Source organism: Falco rusticolus, chromosome 12 (genome assembly GCF_015220075.1).
Source record: "Falco rusticolus isolate bFalRus1 chromosome 12, bFalRus1.pri, whole genome shotgun sequence".
Classification (NCBI taxonomy): domain Eukaryota; kingdom Metazoa; phylum Chordata; class Aves; order Falconiformes; family Falconidae; genus Falco; species Falco rusticolus.
The window spans coordinates 1,943,913-1,964,484 of record NC_051198.1 but is presented as its reverse complement, the minus strand read 5'-3'; the positions used below and the strand labels follow the sequence as shown (position 1 = coordinate 1,964,484).

Here is a 20,572-nt window from a genome sequence, read left to right as displayed (position 1 = left end):
GGAAAAAAGTAAAACTTGAAAATCTTGAATTTTATCTACATTATTACTAAGACATAATATTTGGAATTAAATAAAGCACAGGTTTTCTCCTCATTGCCAAACTACCAACTTTTAAAACACCAAGTGATATTATGGAAACATATGTTCAATTTTTACTCTCTGTTTCTGATAAAATACCCGATGATTTTTTTTTATTATTTTTATAGGAATAAAAGACTTTATAATATGATCTTGAGTTACTCAGAGAAAAAAACCCCACTAACATGAGAAACTAATGTAAGAATTTTCCATCTTACCTCACTCGAAGAACAATGAAGGAGCCATCCTTCATTCCAAGTGCTAACTGTGATCCATCAGGACTGAAAGACACACTCCGCACTGCTTCTTCCATGTTACAACGAGCTATCAAGGCATGGTCAGCAAGACTCCACAATCTGCATCAAGGGAAATTGAAAGCAGTAGCAGATTTTTCCCGGCTGTGCAATATTTCAGTATCATCAAGAGAAAAAAGGAAAAGCCTAACCCAACTGGGAAAGGCCTATTTAAATGCATATCTTATATTTAGATTTTATAATGTATTGATTCCTTTCCAACCATGGAACGAAGATAATTTCACTGACTTGAGCTTACAGACTTACACAAAAACTCAAAACTGCTTATTAATCCAGAAGAGAAAGAGGGTGTACAACGACTGCCTGAATCAATACATGAACACAGAATTTCACGACAGTGGCACTGAATGTCTTGGCAAATACTATCAAATGCAGCTTTTGGACACCTTCAAGTGAAGCTCCAGGTTCAAAATTCTTTCAAAAATGAAGGAGTCTCTACTGTCCCCAGTTCTAGCAGGAATGGCACCTCAGGCCTGAACATACATCTGTGATAGCAGAAGAGAAAACAGGGTGAAGCTAAATTACATAATCATTTGGTGTTATCTCCAAACTGTATTTGGTATAATAGAACTCCCTTGGATGAATAATAAAAAAATGCAGTTTCTGTAGACAGAAAGGGTCAATGCAGATCAGACTAAAATTTTCACTAAAAGTGAAAGCAATATTCAGAGCATAAACATACCCACTGTGGGGAAAATTTTCTTGTCATAACCCTGAATGAGCTAATGGACAAAACCACATGCTGATTTGCTCATTTACATAATTTTAAATAAAAAGAATCAACCAATAAATTATGCCATAAGATAGAGAAATGCAAATAATGTACCCATGTCTTTAAGAAGGAATGGAAGGAGTTTCCCAGATCACTACAAACTGGTTAATCAGATCTCATTAGCATGTAAGATTTAGAAAAAAATTTAAAGAAAAGGATAATTAATAAAGTACAGAACAAAATGCACAAAAGACCTCTTGGGGTAGAAAAATTAAGTCATCAACACCCAACTATCTTTATTTTGAGGACAGTGTCATAAATTAATGCATTTGTACAAGATTTATAAAATATTCAGTAAAATATTTGAATCGTAGCATATGTGATTATTGGCTAAACTCAAGAAAATGACAATTTGTACAAGAAGTGCAATGTGATACTGAATGAAGTTTTATAGCAAGCTTTACAGAAAGAAACAATTAGGCTGGATGGAAGATACTACTGAGATTTCTAGGTACAAGCTTTGGAATAGTAACATTTAATATTTTCACTAAAGACACTGGCACAAAAGATGAGAATGCTAATGAGATTTGCTATGGACAGCAAGCTGGGAGGCACTGTGAACCCAGGGATGGATTTATTGTATCAGAAGGAACAGAAGTTTCTTGATGATGAAACAAACAGACATGGAATGAAATTTAACCAAAGCCCTATTTTCAGAGCCTTATGCCTAGCACGGTGCTGTAAGCTTGAAACACAAGTGGAACCAGCAAAAAGGAGTAAGATCTCACACTACTTTTCAATTATAGAATGACCATCATCCACAAGTGAGCTGCAGACAGGAAAAAGGAAATTTGATCCTAAAATATATCCTGGGTGCTATTCCAGGAGGTACATGAAAACAATAGCACACAACACATAGTGACCTCATCTGGCACGTTCTTTATGAATTACCTCAAGAAATCAGAATAAAAACAGGAACAGAGGCAGTGAGGGATTATTAGGATGAATAAGAGAATGAAGATTGTATCACATTAAAGAAGATCAAAAGACTTGAACTTTTATACCTGAGCGAAACAAAGGCTGGGAAGAGATAGCATTGCTTCGAAAAATACATCAGTAGGATAAACGTCAAAGGAGAAAAAGTTATGTTGAAGGAACATGTTGGCACTAGAACAAATAGCATAAACAGAACATGAATATCTCCTGAAAAGAAGGAATTTTCTGACACCCCAGCAGTAACATTTAGATACAGTCTTGGAGTAACAGGGGAAAAAAGAAAAGTTTGATAAATTTAGTAAGAGGATTACATTACAGGCTTTGCCTGCCTGCATTGGGAAAGGGTGGTAACCTATGACTTGAGCAATTCTTTTCAAACAGAAACCCTTCAGGCCTTGTGAGGTTAATGTTTATCAGGATCAGTCGAGAATCAACAACCCTGAATGATGCTGATTTCCTCTTAGGCTGAGAGAATTCAAGGATGAGAAAGAACTTGAAAGGCTTTTCTGTGGAAAAAACTGACAAGTACCATTTCCTCATGAAAAAACAGATGTTTTCAAAGACAAAACAGAAGTAGGATCAGATGCAAGAATCTTAGCAGCCTTGCTAGGAAGAAGCTATGAGCCCAATACAATAAGGAATGAACCAGAAAGAATTTGCAAAGATTTCAAAGGAAACACCAAGATAAAGTATGCCTCCAAAACGTTGTTTCCATGTGAATCACTTTGTCCAATACATTAGAAGCATAATTGCAATAATGGCATTGCAAGTAGAACGATTCAATTTTCTGTAAAAAAAAACAAGAAAAAAAAAAAAACCCACCAAAAAAGCTTTGCAAATTAATGGAAAGGTAATCTCAAATATTGGCTTTTTAATTTCATAACAGAAAAAAAAGTATTTTGTACACATTGTCATGGTTTCAGCTGGGATGGAGATAATTAACTTCTTAGTAGCTAGTACAGAGCTGTGTTTTGGCTCTGATGTGAGAAGAATATTGATAATGCACTGATGTTTTCAGTTGCTGCTAGGTAATGTTTATACTAAGGACTTCTCAGTTCCTCAGGCCTTGCTAGCAAAAAGGCTGGAGGGGCAGAAGGAGTTGGGAGGGGATGCAGCCAGCCCAGGTGACCCAAACATAGCATGGGAGGTCATTCCGGCCCGGGCGGGCAGATCATTGCTTGGGGACTGGCTGGGCGTCAGGGGCGGGCGGCGAGCAGCTGCTTTGCGCAGCACGTTGTCTTTCTTCCTCTCCCTCTGGATTTTATTCCTTCCCTCCCGCTTTTCATTATAACTGATATTGTCATAGTTGTTATTATTGTTCTTTCATTTTCTTCTATTTACATTATTAAAGTGTTCTTATCTTAGCCCTTGAGTTTTACACTCCTTTCAAGTCTCCTCCCCATCCCTCTCCGTGAGGGGGCAGTGAGTGAGTGGCTGCGTGGTACTTAATTACCAGCCGGGGTTAAACCACGACACATATACATACAGGCATTTGTTTACACCACTGACAAAATAAAAGCCTGGCTTTGCTTACAAAACCAGAAAAAGTATCTTTTCTGGCAAAATACTTCTGCACGCTGTTTTTGGAAAAGCCAGACAAACAAACAATTTCCATATAGTGTATATATTTCCAAATAAAGCAAAGATGTGTTTCCACCATTCTTTGGCAACTTTCCTATGTGTTTGTTTAAAAAAACACAGATAGGCTCATGAAACATTATTTTATTAGTCAGTATTCTGGTCTTTTCTGTCATATACCTGACAGGTGAGTTTGCTTATTGGAGTACCTACAGATTACAGCCTCCCCAAAGGCTTACTGGTAACCACTTCATTTGCAGGAAAAGCCGTGGCTGATGACAGGAGCTTTACTGCCGCTTTGTTACATTCAGCTGGCACAACAATATTCCACACAAAAATCAGAGATATGAATATTCAAATGCATTCACATAAAAACAGGTTTCTAATCAATCTTCTCATAAATGCAGGAACACAGAAAGAGATCATTCAGGAAGGCAGACAGTGGAGCAGAGATATTCTGCCAGAACAGCAGCTACTTCTGGTCTGGCAGCCAGACTTTCTAGTGTTACATTACAAAAAGACACATGGGGTCCACGGAACAAATGTAATAATTTTGTATGCCTCAGCACTCAGATGAGAATGATGCTTTTTTCCTGTTCCTGTTGTATGAGACAGGAAGCAGGCAGCTTTCCTAGTTGATAGGCTTTTGAAGTTCAAAATGTAGGAAACCTGTATTTGGCTAGAGCCTTCTCTCAGCTGCACTAGGGAAAATCTACGGTAATTCCCCTTAACTCCACAGAGGTCTTTTTCATTTAGAACCTCACTTAGACATGAGTATATAACCTGGGCCACTAAATACTTTTATTTGTAAAGCAATTTATATAGCCATTCTTTTCAAAATAATGTGATAACCAAATACTAATAAAAATTATACAATGAACAGCAATACAGAAACATTCCTGTCAATGCAGCTTTATTATTTGGAAAAAAGAATTGTAAGAAAACATTTTGTACTTCTTTATCTTAATGAAAATATTTATATATTTCACTGGAATTCCCTGCATGAAGCCATAGTTTAAAAAAAATACCACTGTCTGAACTAGAATTCAAATCCCACTTTCTCTAGTGCCTAAACACCTAAATGGATGTGTAATGTAGTGCAGTAAAATACCTGCAATGTTAACAAACACACATTTTATAGAACGGCAGTGTTCAAAGGCATCAGTAATATAATAATAACTAAACAATAATAATAATCATAAGAGCACCACTAATTAAGGCTTTATGTGCCCAAAGAGCATGCTTGCAGTGTCTTCCATAGAGGGGCAGGGGCACAAGTTTGTTCACACACACTTTCAGTAGCAGTACGTTATCCAGCACCAAGCCAGAGCTGAATTACCATGCTAACCAAGAGTCCAAGACAATAAATCCAAAGTCTTAGCATGGCTTATTAGCTTGAGGGCAGTACAATACTAATCCCAGCTTTGCAGCTCTTGTTTCTGAACGGACTTGCACCCTATCAGAAAGCAGGCAGTGTGAATTTGTGCCTGTCTATAAAACTCTGCAGGCAAACCCAAGCAGAAGAGACTATTCATGCATTTTATCAACTGAAAGAAGTAATACTAATATGTAGGAAATGGGGAGATAACATGACTGCAGTGAACTTAGTACAGTGAACAGACTGCAGTGAACACACTCTGGATTTTAATTATGGTTAAAAAGAGATGAGGGATGGCAGGGACAGGAAACCAGTACAAGTAAAAAGATAGAAAGAAAAGCGAAAAAGAAATTCCAACTGACCAGCAAGCTTCATGGCAGAGGTGAATCATAATGTGTAATCTGAAGGAGCATAAATTAGAAGCTGTACGTATGGCAGGAGATTGTTTTTTCCTATTGAAATATGGCTGAGTGGTAGAATCCACATGTACGTCTCTGAAATAAGTTGACCAGTAGCCCGTAAAAAAAGAAAAACTGTTTGGTAACTGCCTGGGGTTGATTTGAAAATACACACTCAAATTATCTACAAAAGATGAAAAGCAGTCATCATCCATCTAGCACAGGGCTGGAGAAAAACCTGATGGAGGGACTAGAAATTAGGATAGTACGGTCAGGAGAAACCACTAAGAAGGACATTAGGGGAATCAGAGCTTGGGAAGCCAAGCTGTGATGAACCCCACTGTATGCGCTGTGCTGCAAGGGCTTCAGGGCAAGAGCAGAACCACAATTTGATGAAAGACTCCAGAGACTGCCATAATAAAGCCAGGTCTCCCCAAAATTTCTCCAGTCCCCCTGTGTAGCTTTGGCAGTCAGGAAAATCTCACTCTCTTTAGTCACAGGTAAACAGTAAGTCACAATGCGTAGTGTCCACGCCCAGTTGAGACACCACACAACGGCTGCATGGGTATGGGAGTACTTCCACTACAATGAGAATCTTAGCTTAACTTCTAACCTTTACAGTAAAGCCTTACTAAGCATATTAAAAATGCTGAGGGTTTTTTTCAGAGGCTTATCACTTTGCCAAATTTTAACAGGGACAGGAAAAGGAACATCCTTGACTTTGCAACAATTCCCACAAATGTGTACAAAATTTCAAATCTCTGCTACAAAGCCTTGAGGCAGATCTGTTTCACTGGGGTACACCAGCCCATTTTCATTAATCTCATTTTCTGGCATTTTAACTGAATAGGTTTTAGATCAAATTTTCTAAATACTCGAGGCTGAGGCAGACACCTGCTGTGTAAAACACCGGTCAAAGATATTCAGGTTTTAGCTTTGTGGCATATTATTAACAGAAGAGAAGTATGAGGTGACCATTCTCCATTTAGATACCTACATCTGCTGTTCAGAACAGTAATGAATTGGTACATAAAGCAGAGTATATAAATCCAACATGTTTTGAACACAAATTCTGAATACTTTTTGCATGATGTGTAGAGCCCAAATATGAGGGCTGACAAGAAAAAGCAAAGCTGCTAAGAATAAGGGGGGTGGAGTCATAACATAGGGCCATAAAATGAATAAATTACAAATTAATGTGTACATGAAAGAATAGATAAAAAATAAATAAGATCTAGCCTTACCGTACAGATCGATCATCACTGCCTGTGACTGCTAAAGGCTTCTTTGGATGGACCGCCAGGGCCCAGAGCTCCCCTTCACAATGGCCCTGCATAATCAGCATGGGTTTATCTCTCTCTCTTACTAGCACCTCAAATATTTCACTGTCCTGTGTCCCTGCTAAAAGTCTGTCCGCTTTCCAACAGACACTTCGGATGGACAAACCTGACAGGGGACAGAATAATCTTAGATTAATGGAAATGACAAGACAAAGTGATAGCACAATGAAGATCATTAAGACTTCAAGAGTTAATTTGCAACAACTGTTATGTTTTGACACTGAAGTCCTACGATACATGACAGCTGATTAAAATCTCAAAACAATTCTGTTACATTATCTCCACCTGACAAAGAGAGAAAGCTCAATCCTGCGAAAATGCTGAGTGTCTAATACTGCTGCTGCCAGTTTCTCAATGGATCAAGCTCTTACGCTTTGTGCACACCTTGGGAACTGAATTCAAAAAAACAATTAATTTCACATGATTTAAAAATCTAAATTTTAGATTAGAGTAGTTTCCTGTGACTGAAGTTGGTTTTATTCCTTTTTATCAGTACTTTTCTTATTTGCACATTTAAATAAAATGTTGAATAAAATTCAAATGGTGAACTTAAATGGTTTGTGCCGACGTTACCATGCTTCCCCATTTTAGCCCCAAAAGATTATTGAAAAACACCAACAAACCATGAACAAAAAATCCTCCAAAAACCCCAAACCAACAGAATCTTGCTTTGCATAACTTTTAGAGAACTTGACCTTATTCCACAAATCTGATCCTAACTTAGCAGCTGGAATTTTACTACCCACAATCTTAAAAATACCCTCTTAGGTGGCTGAGCAATTTGATAGCATTCTCTGGTGAACTGCCTGCAGCATTTGTATTTTCTGTTCCAGTATATGGAAATCAAAGTTTGAATAATGGGTCTAGATGCTGTGAGATGTGAATGAATAAAAAAATCCATTTGTCGCATAGTCATTGTCAACCACTTCATCATTTCAACATCTTTTGGCACCAAATACATAATGCAATTAACTACTGGTCACATAAATAAAACACATTGTAGGCATTTTGTGTCATCTCTTGAGAAGGGCAAATTAATTTTCATTTATTGTCTTGTCCATTCCCTGTACTTTTTACTTTTGATAATGACGTTTTGTGACTTAGCTAAATTAAAACTGAAGTTATGACTTACATCTTCTTGGTACACGCCAAAGGCCACACAATAAATGATGTTCAGATGTTAAGTGGAAAATGGATACTGTTAAGTTTTAGAATACAAAGTACATCTTTTGATGTGGGAAAGGTAATGTTTTCTGTGAGGTACTGCACATAAAGAAAGATTATGTATTAGATTTTTTTACTAATATATATATATTTAAATACAAAACCCAAGCCCATGATCAGATTGTTACTGGTGATGCATCTCACTTAACAGGTGTTTAGTACCCTTCAGTACAGGATGACTGGTATATAAGAGGGTGGGGAAAAAGTCTTCCTGGCACCCTAGAAAGATGTTTTAAGTTTCAAAGCTGATGCCTTTGCAAACTGCTTTGGAAAAGGTAATTGGAAAGGAGGGACAGAAGGTCATAGGTAAGCAGTTAAGGCTACCACCATTGCCTGAAGTTACATATGTGCTTAAACTAATCAGTGCCATTGACATAACTGAAAACAGAAACAGAATTTCCACAGTCTGTTAGTAGCAAGCAATAAATGGAAGTGATCATCAGTGGGTGACATGTTAGACAGAAACAGCAGAAAAGGACAGACATAACAGAAACATTGCAGGCAAGAGTTCCATCACACTGAAAGAACAGAGAGAGAAGAAACCCTGAAATAGGAAAAAGGTAAAGATTTTAAAAAATTGTGGTGACAAGGTGTAAGTGTATGCTTGGCTATTATGACCTGCAGTCACCCTCAAGGCACTAATTTTTTATAGTTGTAGTCAGATCAGCAGTCCCACCACACTTTTCACAGATACACCATTATGTCTTTTTACTTAGTCTCAATGATTATGCTCATGGGAACACCGTCTTTGCCTAAGCTTTGATAAATTTTGCTTAAGTCAGTTTCTTGCCATTAAACCAGGCAATGTTTTTATTTTAACAAACAAACGTAAACCTGAATAAATACTTCGAAGACAAAATTTGGACAGTGTTCTAGTTTTAGTTTTTAGAAATCAATTAATGTATCAATTTTGAACAAACTGTTAGCACCTACATACAAGTCTAAATGGCAACTCAATTCACTTTCTGGAAATGAAATTTTCTACTACTTTCCCTGAGTAAGAAGACAGCAAAAACCTCTACTGACTGTCTCTCAGCCATATCGCTGTTGTTACAGTGCCTGGTTCTACTCAGCTGCTCTCATCTATATGTTCTATATCCTGTAGCACTGAAGAGATGGTAGAAATAACGGCATCAAGTTAGAATCACTCCATCGCGTGTCTAATGAGAATTCACCTTCACTAAGCCCTTCCTTGATTTCACTTCCATCAAGATCAAAATTTCTTAGGCAACCTGCAGGATAGCTAGGTGCTTTCTGCAGATAACGTGCAGCAAGAAGATACCTTATGACTACATTACAGCTCTGTAATGTAAGTTATAATTTTGAAGTAATAATTTGCCACAGAAGATAACTACAGTCAATTAAAAGTAACTGAAGTTAGCTAAAGTCTGTTTTGCCTTCAGTGTTGACACATCCCAGGCAGCAGTGAGAGAAAAAAAAAAAAAAAAAGCTTCTACTCTGGTCTCACAAATGTGTGGGATAAATCTCCCTCCCAGAATCACTTCACAAAGAACCAAGGAAGTTGAAGATGCGTGTTTCACTGGTGAGCACTGCTTTCTCTGTGTCACCCTTCCTATTTATTTTGACTTTTATTAGGAACAGATGGCCTGCAAGACTGGTATCAGCCAGAATGACCTGTCTAACCCAGGTATACAAGCTTATTTCTCCACAGTTTTAGAAAGTATTTCTAAATTTATCAAAACTGCTGTAAATGGTCATAAAGTACTGCTATTGTTTTCTAGAAATGAATGTTAAACATTATGATCCTGGCTGCAAAAAACTACATAAAGACAGAACAGGAGAGCAAAGGGACTCCTGGTTGGGTATCTGACTTTCTTAAGGGCTAAATTCCATGAGTTTACACTACAGTAAGCACTGTTGGAGCAGTGTTCATCTAAGGCTGCTGGCAGTTTGCTTGTTGGATGAACCTAGATATTGCAAACCTATGCATTTTACAAGTATTAGAATCATCAGCTCACTTGGTTTAAGATGAAAAATAAACATAACTAGCTCATTACTAGATCACAGGCCAAAATATCCAGAACTGAGAAAGAAAATTTTTTCCTTCTTAGTGGCCTCTTGACTATTTCAATGGCAATTTTAGTATGAAGACTAGGTCTGAAAACACAAGCCAAGAAGCAGGGGAAATTAACGCTAGCCATTACAAAGTTGGCTGCCAAAAGCGTATAAAGCTTGCTTCAAACCAGCCAACAGACTGCTATACTCTCAATCCAAATGCAAGAGTAGAATTCCCAGAAGACTAAGGTCTTGATAAAGCATGCATTATGATCTATGGAGGTTATAAGTGCTCCGAGAGTCTAATCATTAAATGAAATGATGACTAAGCTCATAGGAAGCATATGATGGTCAAGAATTTAATAACATTCTCTCTATTAAATATGCCAGGTGCTACCATTCCAAATGAACCTAATAGAGCGCTAAGATGGTCAGCATCTTTGAATATCAGGTTCCAGAAATCTCAATTAGTTAAACAAATTGCAATTAATTAAGTTAAAGGTTGGCCAACTTCATTCTCCTATTGTTTTGTGATTAATTAGTTTTACTTATCTTCTTTTATTTGCATGGTGGGGAGCTGCAACTATAAGCATCCCTCTGTTTATAGTACAAAACATGGAAACCCCTTCTCTTCAGGCTACATCATTGTCAGAGAAAAAAGGGGAATACAGATCTCAAAAGTAAATACAGTCATTAAGAAAATCAGCAGTATGCAGATACATTAATGCTTCAGATTAAATTGTGTCATAATCCATTATCTAGATGTGTGAAAAACCATTAAAGTAATAACTCATTACCTTTGTATCCTTGTTCAGTCTCCCTGAGATCAATTTTAGTAATTGGTTTGAATTCAGTGTCCCATAACCGAATGCAACCATCTCTCCCTCCAGTGGCAAAACCTTCCTCACAAGCATACATACTAAAAATTCCAGCCTGTTAACCAACAGTATAACAAGTTTTAAAGTTCTTTACAATTGATTTAAACACACAAACCAAATGTTTTTGAACAGACTCTTGTTAAAGTCTAGAAACTGCTAGGCAGCAAAATGTTGTCCATCCAGAAAGCAAACCAGCAAACACAGGGGGATACTTTTATTTCAAGTGCTCCCACTTCAGTGATTTATGTAGAAATTTTTGTACAAATAGCAGTGATATAGCCTATTTGCAGAACTTTAAATTTAGTTTAGTTAATACTATTATAAGGACTGTTAAATAAATAATGGAACACTTAAAATAAATAGCTACCCAGAATAAACAAAAACAAGCAAACAAGCAATACGAATATTCTTACAGGTGCAGAGACGATTGAGACATTCTTTCATGAATTCAGACATCATTGGAATCTGACAGGAACTGAAAGAGTGTCAATTCATTCTCTTTGTTGAAAGACAAGTTTCTATTACAGTTTGAATTCCTTCTTCATTTTTGAAAACACCTCATTATGATGAGTATGCTGTACTACATTGGAATAGCTCATGGAATGCCTGCTGATTCAGTATTTTATTAGGAACATTTCTCAGTTATGAGACATGTCGAACTGCATGGAAATTAATACAATGAACAACTGTTTTCAAAATGGCCTTGTTCATTGTCTTAATAAATGAACATTTCTAATAATCAATTACATGGAGATTAGGAATTGGGCAAGCGAATGCACGTTAGCTATGCAAACCCCATAATTTCTAATGATGAAACAGAACACATTATATAGAAAGAGATTGTATTTAATCATTCTAATGAATCTAAATAAAATCCTGCAAACAGAATTCTGCAAACATACTACCGGGGTTTACCGTTTGCCAAAGATATTCCCACGTTATTGCAGTTGCACATAACCACAACCTGGCAAGTACACAGTAGTTCTGCAGGTAAGGTGTCCCACTGACTTCAGTCTGACTGCTTTCACAAACTAGGGATTATATCTATAAATAACAATTAGTCTCCTGAACACTTAGATCTAATTTGAAGAGCTACTATGAATCTTGATTCACTATCAACGTAACTAATTTGGGAAGATCAGAAAAAAACCCTGTTGTTTGCAGTGCTATTTCTAGAAAGGTTCTAGAAGAAAACTATAGCAACAACTGTTAGATTTCATATCACTCCTAAGGAAAATACACTTGTTTCCTTTTGTTCAACACCCCCCCCCCCTTGCTAGAATGCCATTAGCCACAATCATATTCAAAATTGGAGTAGTTCTCAAATACATTTGAAACTAGTAAAAAAAAAACCATCCTACTGTGCCTTTACTGCAGCAACAACAGAGATACACATTTATTAGACTGGTTAGAAATCGATCCAATGCACTCCCCCTTCTCTCTGTCATTATAAGTGCTCCAAACTGGGAGGGGTGGTGGTGGTGGTGTTACAAAGCCAACTGGAGTAAACTGTCTTTGGAATATATCTGGAGTGCAATTCACAGATTAAACAGGTTTACTCCACATTGAAGCTTTTATGAGGAGTCAGTCTTCTTTGTTGGGAATTTTAGTGATAAAATTCTATTTAAAATAAGATGATTTAATTACCAACTATTTTTAAGTAAACTGATCATAACTGAAGCTACTCAATCTGTAAAACTTTAGATTTAGACAGGTCACTTTAGTCTGCTTGGTTAAATCAATGCTATAAATATCAGCAGTCCTGTCAGTATCAGTTCAGCAGCTAGCATCTGTTGACAACATGTAAACAAATCTAAGATTACATATAAGTTCTTAATTGATAAACAGTCTTAGACATTCTTCTGACCTGAAACAGAAGAACATCTCTGTAGATAAGCCTTCAAGAAGTTTTTCAATTCAAAAAAAGATAATTTCAGAAATTGACATTAAAACCATAACTTACACTATGTGCTCCTTGAATTGTGCGGACTAAGTTTAGCCCTTTCCAAACATAGATGTCTCCATTTAAAGCACCAGAGTACGTGATATCTTCTTTTGCACATGCTAAACAAAGTATAGTTTGGAGATCTCCTGTTTTACCAAATATTCCTCTCTTTGCTGTCAGTGCGTTTCCACACAATGTCCAAAACTGTGAAATGTAAACGGCATATTAGGAAAAATTTCTGCACAATTTCTGTTTTTTTCATATTAGTATGCAGATCTCACAGATGTACATCCTTACAGAGCAGTATCTGGACAGACATGCTCCTGGTAGTCCTACCAGGCTGCCCATTACTCCAAAACTGCCCACTTAACCAAGGAACCCCCCAGGTAAACGCAGTAAGTCTAAGAATAAACCAAAATAAGCAAATTGTTTGAGAAAGTGAGGCACAGTTCTGACTCGCTATTGCTACACTACCCCTTCTCATTATCTCACTATCTTTTACGGTGTTTTGCTCAGTGATATCTGTCAGTAAGAATGCACACCTTTTAAAGCCAGGAACATCTCAATTTTCTTGCCTGCAAAACTTAAAATACAGGTGTAGTTCTGAAGTAATAAAATACTTTATCTTACAGAATTTATGTGCCTGGAGTAGACATCTCTGCCCTTTTCCAGTGTACTGAGAGATATACATCCCTCAAATATAGTTACATTTACTGAGTAACCATCTACTGGATGGAGACTGCAAATGCTTGTATAAGAAACAACTCTCGAACTATGAGAGTAATAGGTTCTCTACGTCTACACAGACACAGTAACATTCTGCAAAAAAAGAACGTAAGACTGACTGGGGAAGAGAAAAAGAGTCAAGACAATACAAAGTTTGTCTTGGAAGGGTGCCTGTAGTGGTGGGCTAGAAATACCATACTATTTCTTTTAGAATCAGAGTCCCTTTTTAAAAAATAAACATTAATTCTATCAAGCAGAGAGGATAGTTCATGTACTCAGCTCCCTCTCAAGGACCAGACTTTCCTGGGAAGGCAAAAAGCATTTCAATTAGATTTGTAAGAGACATGCTGAAATATTCAGGCCTGCCAGCACTAGGACGTTCTGGACACACGCAGGAACAGAACAGTAAATCTACGTGGTGTAGCACAGTCCTGAATGGACTTGCCAGCTCAGGTCTTTATTAGTCAAGGCATCTATGCCCTGTGGTCTGTTGTGCACTGCAGAGATACTGTCAGGGACTGGACAGGAATATTGAAATGTCTAACATAGATGCATAATGTCTATCTCATTCCTGCTTTATATGCCTACATCTTTTCATGGCTATAAGCTGAATTCTTAGGTCTTCCTCTCTGTACTCACTCCTATAAAATTCCTATAAAGCTGAATTCCAGCAAATCCTTGGATCAAGACTTTTTATTTCAGATCCTTCTGTACTTCTAATTCAATTAAATTTTCCCTTTGCCTCTTAAGACAATTTATGAGAAGACAGCGGGAATACTTCCCCAGGGCTTTCATCCTGTGAGTAAAACATATACTCGCCTCACTTCTGGTTAGCTGTAGAAGGGCAAGAGAGCGGGTAGCAGTGTTAGGAAACGGGCGGAGGGAGGATCCTGAGATCAGTGTGAGATTCCTCAGCTCCTAGGCTTTACCACAGCTTCTAATGTCTGCTCAGCCAAATAAGCCAACAGACCTGTAACACTAAAGGAATAAATGGCACTATTCCCAAGCATTAGTTCCAATTCTCACAGTCATACAATTACTTTAGAGCTGTTCTTTTGCTTTGTTGCAAGTTAATTATCACATGTCCACAGCCTTACAACAAATGGCAAGTATACAGACTGCTGTTTGAGCATCACTGGAGGGGAACTGGAGAGGATTCATTTCCCCTCCTCACTATTTTTTTCTTTTCTTTTCTTTTGGCATGCCTCTATACGTATTTACTTTGCCTGGTATTATGCATGTGCAGGGTAATTATGGCCATTTTAAACAGAATACAGGTGCCAAACAATGACAGGTTTGGGAAAACAGCTTGCAGAATACAACAGATGGTATCATTGCTGTCAAAACCACCCACAGTTTGAAAGCAGCGGTGGTTTTAAGGGCACAAGCTTCTCAGTAACCAGAACTAGAGATATTAACGGGTTTCCTAAACTTCCAGTTAAAGCTCTTCCCACCCCAGTCATGTGAAATAATTGCCATCTGTTAGGAATGCTTTTGATAAGACACAAGAAAACTAGAAACCTGCAAGGAATATTGGCAAACAGAAGGATTACTTTCTAAGCTTTTCACAGACATGAGAATGTTGTGTCCTAAACTATAGTATATATTAATTTTCATATTTAAAACAACTCCAGAAAAGGTGACTTAGAAGGAGCAAATAGTGGGGCACTAGAGTTTTCATCTGTTCATCTCTGCAGGTCTTGCATACCTTCTCTTTGGTACTGCTACAAATGCTGGTAGCATGATAGGCCAAATAGCAAGCAGTTCATTCAATTCATTCTTTTAACTTAGTTCCTCCTATACCTGTTCAGTAACTGAGAGAAATCACTAACAGCTGAGACAATTTTGAGACAATTTAGGTGGAATGGAGAAAGCAGAAAACCCCAAAATTACAAGTATATAATGATAAAAACTGTACCAATGATCTTCCTTCCTTGCTTGTTAAGTGGATCTGTGCCTCAGTCACAATGTCTAAATAGGCTTCAAACAAAAAGTTTTGCTAAAATGTTTATAGAGTAAAGAAAGAAAAATATATATAATCTTATATTTAAAGCCTACATCATGTAAGAGGACAATTTTATTTCATGATATTTATTTACTTTTTAACAAGTAAGCAATAAAAACTATTTACCTTTATGTGTTTTACTCCACAGCTGACGATTCTATTTGGTTGATAATGGTCCCAGGAAATATCAAATATCTGTTAAGAAATACAATAAGCTGATTTATACATTAATTGCATTTCAGGTCAGTTAGCTTCCACCAATTTTTAGGCATAATCTCTGTTGTACAAAGTACTACTAAAAAGGAAAGAATGATATTTAGGTAAATTTGGAACTCTTTGTAAACAAAGATGAAGGCAAATATGCAGGCTTCCTCACACAGTTCTGTCAACACACCTCATTCCTGCCTTCACACTTCCAATCTATCCCAGCTCCAAGGTGTTACTGAATAAATGGTACTTACTGTCTCACATAAAATGGGAATTATAGTGTAATATAACGTTCTTCTCCTTTAGGGATGAAAGATCAGTATATTTATCTTTATTCATTATTTTAGGTAAAAGGTACAGTGTCTAATTTAACAAGATTATGGAAGACCACGGTGACAAAATGAGTGAATGTAGTTCATCTGACCTAATCTACAGAGTTAAAATTGAATTTTTCGTTTTGATTAATGTTACATTTACATTTTTAATAGTACACATCAAAAAATGAAGTATCAGATCCTGCGTAGCTTACCAGAACAAACTTACAGTCTATTCTATGCCTATGGGATTATGACAAATGAAGAATATTGTATAAAGACTGGAAACAAAAAGTTTGTAATTTGGCCCAGATTTTCAACAATATGTCATTTTTAGACTTTTTACCCCCGGCATTCAGCTTTTCAACACCCAAGCTGAAAAACAGTGAGGTTACCACAACCATAAATTACTTCAGGAAATGTATGTCTGTAGAGAAAGACAATGGGACATTTTGCTTCTGATATACTTAACAGCTAGCTGAGGAGCTAAGTCACAAGAGAATTTCAATCACCTTACAGGACCATACTATCTTAAGCTTACCCATCGTTCATTTTATACACGAGGAAGCAATGCCTTCCTGCAAACTACTTGTTTTCTTTATAAAGATATCATCAGGATTTACAATAGTTCAAGTACTATTTTGTTTGAATCTTGTTAGAACACAGAAGATACTTCAACTCCAGAAATGCTTTATGATGCGTGCATGCTAAATCATCAGAATTTGTGCCCTAATTAGATATGCATTCTTTCCCACTCCCTCTTCAGTGCAAAATCTCCTTTTTGTGGTTGTGAAACTCTACTGGGACTAAGATCTTAGTACTTCTTGCCTGTCCTGGAGTCTTCCGCTAATTCAGAACCTGATCTTGTACCTACTGAGGTCAGTAGCAAAACTTCCACTGATGTAACTTGGAAGTGAATCAGTTCTGAAAGAGAAATTCGAATAAGGACAAAGATTCTGTTCTGTTGTGAACACTGTAAGTAAAAATTAACTACCAGATTGATTGAGATGACACAGAAGATGCAAATAGACTGCATGTGCGCACAAACTGTAAAGAAGGGTTTAGTCTGTTGCTTTGCATATATAAATACTCCATCACATGTAGTAAAACATTATGCTATTTCAATATTATAACATTCTAACATGCTATAATATCATAATATGGATAAAAGAAAAATTGTCAGAACATGTCCTTAATTTATTTTAATGTTTGCATCCTAGTGCTTATATATATTGGGGAGGTATTCCACTTATGCTAAACCTGTTAAACATTTCCTAATCCTGAATAATATTCCAAACTCAAACCTGTTCAGTTCTCCTATTTATTGGGTTTATGATCCTTTACCTGAAGTTAATAGATATAAAAGGAATATTTATCCTAATTGTGTTTCTTCTACAGGTAACTCTCTTAAGCAAAATAAAAGAGAGAATTAAACTTTCCCTCAGGATAAACTGTCTTTTTGACATATTCAGAAGGAACATTATCTGTGTCCATTGATATAGCATTTCGCAGCTCATGTAAAGAGCACTAAATCGTCCTAATCAGTGTGCAATTACAAAGTACTTCCTCCCTAGGCTTACTAGTCAGCTCAAGGATCCATCATGCGCCTCAGTTACTAACACAGTGCTGCATGCTATATCTGGCATAATGAGAATAAACAAATACCTTGTTCAGTATTTTAAAAGCCAGGTAGAATGATCAAAATCATCTTTGCATTAACCTAATACAAACCAAAATTATTTTAATAAAATTTTGCAACTCCCAGAAAAAATTCAGTAAATCCTTCATACAATTACCCTGTCTGAATGGCCTGTGGCTGTTGCCAGTAGTTTTCCTCTCTTCCAGTCCCAAACACACACTGTATTTTTGGCATCCAGTCCCACTGAAGCTAAACGCTAAGGAAAAACAATAGTAATCCAGTTAACAGAAAAACAACTCCAAAATCACTTTACTGTATTTCAGATTATTAGGTGTACAAACTGATTTTCCCACATGTGACTTGGGTTTGAACTACATCACAAAGGCACCATCATGATACTTGCGCTTAACATTTACTCCCTGTAGAAAGTACTGAAATGTCTCATCTTTTCTAAAAAATCAGATCATTGATTTCAGGTTACCAATGTTTCAAGTACAATCCTTATAATGAAATACTTGAAGTGTTTGTTTCAGGTACACACCATTCTAGCATTTGATTTATTAATCTCACAATAAAAGTGAAGGGGAAATAGAAGCCCTCTTATTTCCAAATACAATTTTGTTCATTATGCTCATTTTGTTGACCTTTAGAATCAGAACTGGATATAATTTTAATAATTGCCTTTTACATAGCTTAGTATATCAAACCAATTAAAATAACTTAAATTATTAATTAACCACCAAAGTAACTAAAATTATTAAAATTATTAATTAATCATCAATTAAGATAACTAATAATTCTAACACTTATAAATCTCAATAATGCAAGAAAGAAAAAGGATAAAATAAAATGGAAGGGAAAATCTGCAACATACCCAGATGACCAACGGTTATTGTGAAGGTTGTAGACTTTTTCCCTTCCAGTGACTGCACTAATTATGTCCAACTTTATATTATTTCCAGGATTTCTTATTAGGTGAGAAAGCTTTGACTGCAGATCAGAGATGTTACAACTGGGTGTTGTGATCTGTACCAAAGACCAAGCCAATGCCAAATGTACATAACTGCAAGTGTACATAATGGATGTGATACCAATGCGTGTGGATAGGGGTATGTAATGGATATGTCCAACATGCATTAGTTAAAAGGAATATGCCTGAGTAACTTGCCCCTTGGGAAGAGGCGAGGCTGTTTCTATGGGAAACAATCTTGCAGCTCAGTAACATGACTTCTTAAAAACAGCCAGATCTGTTGTGTCCATACTGCCTATCCCTTGTTCTCATTGTCCTGTCTAATAACTTCTTATCGTAAGGAATTAACAGTCCAACTGAAACTTCTATGCATTTTGCTCTGTTATAGGAAAGCCTGCACTTCAAGAACATGCAATAAATGAAACCTTTCTATTTGCCTCAAAGATCAGCAGATGAACCATCTGGTCCAAAGGGACATATGCTTCAGAGATCAGATTGACCAGATCCTTTCCCTCAAGATTTGCTTCAAGAACATGACTTGCAAAGTGAATCTCTTCAACTGGATTTCCTTGAACTAAATGTCCACTATTTTTTGGCTCAAATTTTCAATAGGCAAATTGTTTACAGTCTAGAGATGTCTATGATAATCCAAAAGACTGAGCTGGCAAAGAAAACAAGCATAATTACCAGAGATTCCTCTGAAATGCTACATTAGAAAAAATACTAATTGCAGTAAGGCTATCAACTACTGTACAACTGAGATAATAAATCATTATTCATAAAGAAACAGAAGGTTCTGGTTTTCATTCTGTAGCAAAATAATTCAGAGACCAGGTACTCCATGCCTTTCCACACCATTTTAAAGTGTAGAAACATAGTGTTCGTCTTCCTTCTTAGGCCAGCCACTACACCAAAAGGCTCTGGTTTAAATGCAGTAGGCCCACATGCATCCTTCACTGCCTTCTTAACAGTTACAGTTCCTTTATTTCAGAGCAATGAAATATATCTTTTTTGACTGGTTTCATGGGAGTTGACAACATGCGTTATGCCTAATATAATACCTGAACTCTGCCTAGTGAATAATGCATAACCCAACCAATATCTTACCAGCAAATGTACTAAGCAACATGGTATTAATGAAAAGAAAAAAATAAAACCCAAAACCCCACCAAACCAACAAAAAAACCCAAAAACCTAATTACAGATTCATGCCACAAATATCTCTGAGCCCAGCCTACTTTTATGTTGTCATTCACTGAAATAAAAATACTCAAGGTCTTGAAAAACCAAACTGCGTGAGAATCTACTGCAGGAACTTGCAAGACACCAAATAATTGGAAGATTTGATTATGATACATTAACACAAAATCTGCCCAAAGACTCACCATATGTGAGTTTTTGAAATGGCAGATAAAGGTAGGTTCAAAATCTGGAGTTCTATCTCAGATGTGTACTGAATATCTACATTTAACCAAAGGTAACATGCTTGATTATCAGATGTGTGGTCATGAAGGAAAAAGAAAATCAAATATGGGAAAGAAACCTGCTCCTGCCAGTTACCAACACAGAAACATTTACTTTCAGAAAAGACTGTTGTAGCAGAAGTCTTACTTGTCCTTGAGCAATCTACACCTAGCCAGGGGCTTGGATGTACTGATCAAAACACAGGATATTTTTCATGGAACCTTCACCGATTCCAACTTTTTCTCACCTCTTTTATACTCTCCCTCTTCACCATGGAAACCATGGCAGTACTTACAGTATCTTTTAGATTCATAATGTGAACAACAGCAGATCTGAACTGTAACTACCAGTCAGGAAATTACCATTAGGGCGGTAGATGGACAGTGAAAG

At 36.7% G+C, this 20,572-nt stretch overlaps 1 protein-coding gene across 6 annotated transcripts in view; it reads right to left on the bottom strand.

Annotated features, from left to right (window-relative positions):
* The window catches only part of EML6 (EMAP like 6), a 120,227-nt gene that overhangs the window by 59,928 nt on the left and 39,727 nt on the right, over positions 1–20,572 (bottom strand). For all 6 annotated transcript variants that reach the window (XM_037404992.1, XM_037404990.1, XM_037404986.1 and 3 more), the window contains exons 3-8: positions 17,906–18,004; positions 15,715–15,783; positions 12,876–13,061; positions 10,832–10,967; positions 6,699–6,900; positions 297–434 (exon numbers count right to left, since the gene is read on the bottom strand). In XM_037404992.1, the coding sequence (XP_037260889.1) occupies positions 297–434; positions 6,699–6,900; positions 10,832–10,967; positions 12,876–13,061; positions 15,715–15,783; positions 17,906–18,004 (830 nt within the window). The remainder of the gene's footprint in view (positions 1–296; positions 435–6,698; positions 6,901–10,831; positions 10,968–12,875; positions 13,062–15,714; positions 15,784–17,905; positions 18,005–20,572) is intronic.